Source organism: Vipera ursinii, assembly GCF_947247035.1.
Source record: "Vipera ursinii genome assembly, chromosome: 7".
In the NCBI taxonomy this organism is placed as follows: Eukaryota; Metazoa; Chordata; class Lepidosauria; order Squamata; family Viperidae; genus Vipera; species Vipera ursinii.
In genome coordinates, this window is record NC_139521.1 from 20,861,421 (window position 1) to 20,869,966 (window position 8,546).

At 39.4% G+C, this 8,546-nt stretch overlaps 1 protein-coding gene across 1 annotated transcript in view; it reads right to left on the minus strand.

The window, feature by feature from the left end:
- Nucleotides 1–5,612, minus strand: part of BOD1L1 (biorientation of chromosomes in cell division 1 like 1) — a gene marked incomplete at its 5' end in the record, with an annotated part of 172,060 nt that extends 166,448 nt beyond the window's left edge. The window contains one exon of the mRNA XM_083368025.1: nucleotides 5,196–5,612. Within this exon, the coding sequence (XP_083224151.1) occupies nucleotides 5,196–5,612 (417 nt within the window). The remainder of the gene's footprint in view (nucleotides 1–5,195) is intronic.
- Between the last annotated feature and the right edge of the window lie 2,934 nt (nucleotides 5,613–8,546).

The following is an 8,546-nucleotide window of genomic DNA, read 5'->3' on the forward strand; positions in this document are numbered from 1 at the left end:
AAAATAATTCAATGGGATTATAAATCGTGTATTTTAATGGCAGACTGGAATGGAGTATTGGATACACAAAAAGATAAAAAAGGACCTTTTAAAAGTACTCCAAATCATGCTAGAGTGCCTAAATCATTTTTTGACATGAAAGATGATCTGGTACTGAGAGATGTTTGGAGAGAATGAAACGTGGAAGAAAGGGATTTTACTTTTTTTTCTGACAGACATCAATCTTTTTCCAGGATTGACTTTGTATTAACTACTAATGATTTTTTTCCTAGGGTTAAGAAGATTAAGATATGTCCAAGAATCTTATCAGGCCACAGTCCAGTATGGATGGAATTGGACAAGGGGAAGGGAGATAGGAGATCTTGGAGATTAAATGAGAATTTGTTTAGATATGAAGAAAATTTGGAAGAATCTAAAAAACAAATGAAATAATTTTTTACTATAAATATGCACAAGGGTACTCCAATTGAAATGGTTTGGGATGCAAGTAAAGCTTATATGAGAGGAGTTTTAATATATTTGAATAATAAATATAGACGTAGATTGGAATATAAGCGTAAAGAATTAGAGGAAATAAAGATGAAAGAGAGGGCTTTTATCTTGAACTCACTGAATAAGAGGTTGAAAGAAGCAATCAATTTGTTAAGAGGGCAGTTTGATATGTTGATGGCAGATCAAGTGGCAACTAACTTACGATATGTCAAACATAATACTTTTTACAATGCTAATAAGCCAGGTAGATGGTTAGCTTATTAAGGAAAAAACAAAAGTCACGTAATATAGACAAGATAGAATATAAGGGCAAAGTGGTGTTTCAACAAAATCTTATTAAAAAGGCTTTTGTTGAATTTTATTCTAAATTATATGCAAGGGATATAACTCAAGGTTTAGATATAGATAGGTATCTACAAGAAGTGAATATCCCTACATTTACACAAGAACAGAGGGAAGGGATGAATCAACCGATAACTGCTGAAGAAATTATTTTAGCAATTAAACAACTAAAAGTGGGTAAAACACCTGGAACAGATGGTTTGACAGCCACTTATTATAAAAATTTACAATTAAGAGTTGGTGGAACCTTTGAAAGATTTAGGACAATTCAGTCTGGAGGGGAAGTGCCTCCATTGTGGAGAACAAAATTTATAACATTGATTCCAAAGAAAGATCAAGATCTTACCCAATCAAAAAATTATAGACCTATATCGCTTCTAAATACGGATTATAAGATATTTGCAAAGATCTTAGCAAATAGATTAATGAAGGTTATGCAGCAAATGATTTATAGTGATCAAACAGGATTTATAAGTGGTAGACAAATGAAAAGTAATCCCAGCAAAGCCACAGGCCCAGATGGGGTGCTGGGGATAGTGGTCAGGAATTGTGCCGATCAATTAGCAGGGGTCCTGACAAGGATTTTTAACATCTCCTTGCAAACGGCATGTGTACCATCATGCTTGAAGGCAGCTACCATTGTCCCAGTCCCCAAGAAAACTGCAGTTGAGTGCCTGAATGACTACAGACCTATTGCATTAACGTCTGTAGTCATGAAATGCTTCGAAAGATTGGTTCTCCAACATCTTAGGACATGATACCTATACTTAAAAAAGATTCAAATTTGGAGGAATGGCAGAAAGGTATTAATAAATTCATTTGGGCAGGGAAAAGACCGAGAGAAAAACTTAAGATAATACAAGATATATGTGAAAGAGGTGGTCTTAAAATGCCCAATTTTAAATTATATTATGAGGCGGCGGCTTTATCATTAATTAGTAATTGGTTTAATTTAACAGAAGGAAGATTATTGAATAATGTAAAGAGTAATGAAGCCCCAGGTGAGAATTTTTTACCAGAATTATTTAACAAATAATTAATGGGGTCTATTACTGGCAGATCTTTTTCCACATATAAATAACACCTGCCATATTCCAGCTGGATGGAAGATGGCAATAGTTGTCCCCATATACAAAAAAAAGGAACAAAAAGGACCCTAGTAACTCTAGGACCATAAGTTTGATTGACATTGTAACAAAAATATATGCTAGGTGTCTTTTGAATAGAATTGAAAGCTGGATAGAGGAAAATCATATATCCTCGTAGAACAAGCAGATTTTAGAAAAAGCCGATCTACCATCAATAACTGCTTTGTCTTGAACCATCTAATTGCCAAATTTGCCTATAAGAGGAGACCCCTATTGCTGCTTTTATAGATCTCACAGCTGCATTTGGTATGGTAAACACAGAAGTACCATGGAGTAAACTGACAGCTCTTAAAAGTAAAACCTAGACTGCTGGCTTTGATTAAAGCCCTTCACACAAGTACCTGTTTGAAAGTGTGGTTTGGGGTTAATGGAGCTCTAATCAACAGGATCCACACAAATAAAGGGGTAAGATAAGGGTGTATTTTAGCTCCATTATTATTTAATTTATACATCAATAACTTGCTAGGATTAATGAAGGATCCCATGGTACATATGCCAATGGTCCTAAAGTACATATTGTAACATCTTGCTCTATACTGATATGATTATATTATTGTATTCACAAGTAGGATTGCATAGGCTATTAAAAGTCAGGATAACTCCTACTGCCAGGATAACTATTAGTAAATCCAAATAAAAAATTATGGTGTTTGGAAAACATCATCAGAGATATAGATGGCAATTAGGGGGTGAACCAATTGAACAGGTTAACACCTTTTTATATTGAGGCATAACTTTTTCCAAGACTGCATCTTGGGTTTGCCATCATCAACAAAGTACACATAGCAAAAGCTTGTTTGAATTTACTGCTTAGATTAAAAAAATAATAGTTACCCAGGGCCCCTAGCCCCATTAATTAAAATATATAAAGCTAAGGTTAGTCCTATGCTCTTGTATGGAGCAGAAGTCCGGGGTCCAAACTCTACTGTATTAGAACACAGTCCCAGCAACTGAGATGCATGTTGGGTATAGATCTAAGGACATCTGCTGCAGCAGTTAGAGCTTAATTAGGAATTTATACAATTCCACAGAGTTTAAAATCAGAGCATATAACTACTGATGCAAAATCAGCAAAATGGAGACTGATAAGACTTCCTAAGTTATGTATATTAGAGCAGATAAAATTACAAGTACAAACTTCTTGGATTACTAAACTTGACAAATTTTGTAAGAAGCTGTGGCCTTCCTGTCTTTTGTGCAACAGGAGAACAAGTTCAAAAAATAGTTGCCCAAAGAATTATGGACATAGAAGCACAAAGTGATATAGCTACTCTTAGTAAGGCTGTAACTTGAAATGGTTGAGTAAATATAAACATACTTTTCAAACAGAAAGCTATTTAAAGTTACAATTGCCAAAACATCTTAGGGAGACTTGAACAGCTCAATGCAATGGTTAGATACCATATAATGAATGTATCTGCATTTGCAGAACAGCAGAGGTAGAACACTTGACTCACATACTATTTGATTGTTGTTTGTATAAGAGGGTGAGAGACAGGTACCTTGGTTCATATATTAAACAAATGATCCATTGGGAACCCCATATCAAAACAACATACCTTAAGTCCCACCAGAATCTGAAAACATTTAATACGACTCAGTACTTGAGTAAAATGATTTGGCTGAGATCAGCATATGTGGGATTGATTGGGGTACGGAGATTGTAGGGGTGATACTGAAACATACTTTTATCTTATTTTACTTATCTACATATCAAATTATTGTACTCCAATTTCATTTTAAACTGTTTTATATAGGATTTTATTAACAATTTGTCTTTGGAACTCTGTATTTTGATATGGCCTCTGGGCTAATTGATGAACTAAACAAAGGGGAAAAAACAAGAAACTCCAGTTGCCTTTTGAAAAGCACTTTTGAGACAATAATTCCAACAATAAATTCTGTCCAATAGGTAATGATCTTAAATCATATGTAAGATATTTTTATCCAATCATTGTATGAAGTGATTCTCAAGGTAGTTTATAATTTGATTTAAAAATATTTAAGAAAAACTTAATTTTACTCTTACATTAAGACTAACATTAATTGTCCTATTTTTGCCAAGGTATGTGTGTTTATAGTTCACCAACAGTTAATTAATTCATTACCCATGCAACACTAGTTCTGTTGAAATCTACTATTTTCAATCTCAGTAACATTGAACTTCCAAGACCAGAACTATATATATATTTCCAAATGGGTGCTAGTATCAGAATTTTATCGGTAGCACATGGGTAGTACCCTTGACAATATAGAATTATCCAATATAGTGCTCATGATACATTGGAAGACACTATTATATGTACTCTGAATGTGTAAAAATACATGCATTTTTCACTAATTCTAAAAGTTAGCCTGCAAAATAGGGCAGTGTTATACTGAAAGTAGAATCAGGGCAGTAGACAAGTTGTTCAAATATATCTAGGAAAGAGTATGAGAAAACTTGATAAAATGATTTTGCAATTTTTTTTCTGTTAATAAAGCCCAGAAATCATCTACTCTGCATCCAAGCCCAATTCTGAGGAGCCAAATGTCCAGCTCTTGAAAAGACAGTTGAATCTATGTCTGACAGCAATAGTGAAACAGAAATGCTTATCTCTAGTTTACCCGATTAAAACACAATGACACTTCTAAAAATAAGATTGCTAAGTCAGCGAGATAGAACTTCCCAGTTCAAAGATGCTATATCAGGAAAAGACTCTCCCTTTGAACCCCATGAATGAATTTTCAGAGGTATCCGATTGCTGTTGATAGGGAAAACTAGGACTAGATGAATCCCAGTCAGATTAAACATGGTTTTTCTCTCTCTTCTTTTTCTAAGAAAACCCATCTGCAATCAGTACATCCAGGCTTGCAAAACGCTTCAGGGTGAATTTGGCAGCAGAGGCCATCTGCTCACTCAGCAACCAGCTAAATAAGCCCAGAATTAGGCATGAGAGGCCGGAAGGAATACTGCTAAGTTCAGAGCTGCTCCAAGAGGCCCTAACAGAGCTACCTTGTGGGGACTGGGAAGGGTGATCGCCGCTAAATCGATGCGTGAGGGACTCGACTAATTAAGGCAGCTGCTCTTCAGGCCCAGCTGCAATGAAAAGCGTTCCCAAGAAAATCGTAATCTGGACGATGGTTTTTCGGACAAGGGGGAGGGTAGCAATATGGGGCCGCAGTGTCGGGGGGCGGACGGGCCCCGAGACAGCCAGACCCGTAGCTTCCCACCTTGGTGTCCACGTCGGCCAGGCAATCGCGGCGGAATTGGTCGAAAAGGCCTTGGCTCTTGAGGCGATTCAGGATGAGCGACACCAGCTCTGGCTCGGCGGCGCCTGCGGAGCTCCCCGGCGGCGGCGGGGGTGGTGGCTGTGGTGGGGGAGGCGGGGGAGGCGGTGGTGGCGGGGGAGGTGGCTGTTCGGGAAGGGAAGTGGCGACGGTGGGGACCGCGGCAGCAGCGGCGAGAGTGCCGCTACTGCCGGACATGATGGCGGCAGCGTCACCCTCAGCAGCTGGCTCCCAAGCCGCGACCACGGTGGGGCTCCACCTTCTCTCGCACAACCCTCTACTCCGGAAGCAGAAAGGCTGAAGGCCGGAAGAAACAATGACGACACGGCGGAGAATGCGACAGTCCTCGCACTTCGTCATTTGCGGCGACACGTGGGCCTCCGAATTTTCCGGCGAGGGAGGAGCTTCGCATGTCACTCTTGACTTCCGCAACAGCCCAGAGAGAGAGAGAGAGAGAGATGCCCGGGACAGAGACGTAAATAGAGCTCTGTAGTAGAGTGACACTTCTTATTGGTTCCCCTTATCATTCAATAAACGTGTCAGGGTCTTCTTTCCTTTTCTCCCCACAACAATAACTCCGCGAGGGAGGCTGGGCTGGAAGTGAATTTATATGGCTGAACCCTATAAAGCCCCATCCCTGCTCGTCTCTCCAGGCGCTGCTATGCTTGGCAAATCTCAGCTCGTTTTGTAGGTTTCCAGCGGCTCTTCTCCATGTGCCTGGCTCAAGTTCAGGAATCACCCTTAGTCTTACGGGTTTTGTTTTCCTTTTAGTGCAGTTCCACCAGCTCCGTCACGCCATCTTTTTTCCCCTTCTCTAGCAGATTTATGTCTTCTCTCTTGGATCATGTGCAGTTTTAGAAAAACGGATTCACTTGATTTTTAAAATCGTCTTAAATCTCTTGTTTTTCATTTTTATAGCCAGGTACTTTGACCACCAGGAACCACCACATAGCCAGTTTCATCCTTGCTGGGCCTGTCGTGTGTGGGTAGCTAGATGTTACTCTATGTATGGCAGTGTTTCTCAACCTTGGCCTCTCTAAGATGTGTGAACTTCAGTTCCTTTGCTGGCTAGCGAATTCTAGATAACCACACATCTTACAATGGCCAAGTTGGGGAAATATTGCCCTATGGGGTTCAAATCTTCCCTGAGTAATACACATAAGGATCTACCCACTTAGATGACCATATACAGTAAGGAGCTTTTCATCTTTCTGCATTCATTATGTCTGAAGAGTCCCAAAGGATGAAAGCAATAATTTGGTGCCTTCTGGTGGTCAATGTAACTGAAAACACCACATGGACACACACTAAATAAAAATAGAGAAAATCATCTCCAAGAGAGGTAAGTCATGCAAAACCCTGCATATGGGGGCAGGACATAATAAATATACTGCTCAAAAAAATAAAGAGAACACAAAATAAGACATCCTACTATTAAATACAGTACATTGTGTTGTTTAAGTGTTCCCTTTATTTTTTTGAGCAGTATATATATCAATATGATGATTTTTCAGAGACAGTCAAACCTACAATACAATGGAAACTAATTGAATGGGAAAACAAATTGCCAAAGAAACTACAATGGATGTGAACCAGGAAAAGATAGCATAAAAGGAGGATGTAAGATAAATGTGTAGGTGAAAATTAGCTGGGAAAAGGAAAAATTAGAGTGGGAAAAGGAAGAATACAAGCTATAAGAGGAAATGGCTAGCAAGGGAAATTTAACTGAATTGAAAAACAGGAAAACAAGCTGAATAAAATAAGAGGGAAGGCATACTGAATCAAAAAACAGGAAAGAACATATTGTTCTAAAAAAGGGTCATAAATATCCACAGAACTCAAAATACCCATTTAAATATGTCTATTTTTTATATTATTGTACATGTGAATATGATTTAGTATGTTTAAGGAAGGTAGCAGGAAATATGTAAGAAGCGGTCAGAAAGAGTATAACCTCATAGTACCTCAGCCAATGGAGAATGAGGAGGGATATGGCAGCCGGGACGGCTGTATAAAGAAGGGAAGAGAACCAAGCTTTGAAAGCTTTTCTTCCGCTTATTGCAATAAACAAAACAAAAGACCTTCACTGTGTCTCGGCTGGTTATTGGTCAGGCGAGCTTGTCTCTGGTCACAAAGGAAAGTAGCCAGGAACACATAACAGTCTTGGGGGCTCTTCCGGGATTTGCGTCCATTCCATCATTGGCAGCCGGGGATATCTGAAGAGGGGAGTGCGTATGTTTTTTTCCCCCAGCCCTAACGGTCAGATCACCCCTGCTGGAACAAAGAGGAATTGGAGTTCCCAAGATGGAAACCCAGGACCTAGTGACAACCTAAAGGAAAGGCCAGCCAACTCAGGGAAGGACTTCAACTCTACCTGACAGGTAAGATACCCAAGGGGTATCTACATACTAGAGGGATATTAATGAGCAATAAGACTACGAAGAGGAGGGACACCTCCCCAGCCAGTGTGCCAGCCAATAAGGAAACAAATATCCACATTCCAAAATGGACTCCTTTAGGGAGAATGTTGAAGAACTGGGAATTAATGCCTCAAGGCATTTAGATGAAGGATGATACATTATAGCAGAGTTCCCTAACCTTTGGGGCACCAGGGACTGGTTCCGTGGGGATAGGTTTTTCCACGGACCAGAGAGTATGTGGTTTTGTGTGCTGTCTCCATATCACAGATGGGGCTTTGCTTGTTTGTGCAGCCCAATTGCTGGCATGCCACAGCCCAGTACTGGTCCACGGACTGGGGGTTGGGGACCCCTGCATTATAGTATATATATGGATAATCTTCCTCTATATCCTGGCCCCAAAGAGGAAGATGACATTGTACCTATAGGGTCCAAAGTTAAGCCATCTGCACCAGAGGACCTACCAAAGGAAACAAGAAATTAGTCAAAAATAACCAGGAATTAGAGGAGGAGATGAAAAACAGCATGGCAGAAGGCTTTTTCCTTATGGTCACAAGACATCAGAAAAGGGGACAAAACTTTATAGCACCTTTTAGCCTATGGAAAAAGACAATCTGGGTTATGTGGAGACCCCTCTTGAAAGGCCCCTTCCTTTCAAGAAGGAACTGCCTAAATTATTAGAAAACGCAACAGAAGTAGGAAAACAGATTGAAATGTTTTTAGGACCTATGTAATATTCATGGAGAGAGATGCAATCTATATTTAATATGTTATTTACACCAGAGAAGAATGGGATGATTAGGAGAGCACCTAAGGAACAATGTAAAAAAACGTTTCCACAAAAGAATGAACAAGATGAGATCCCTGATGCAACTCC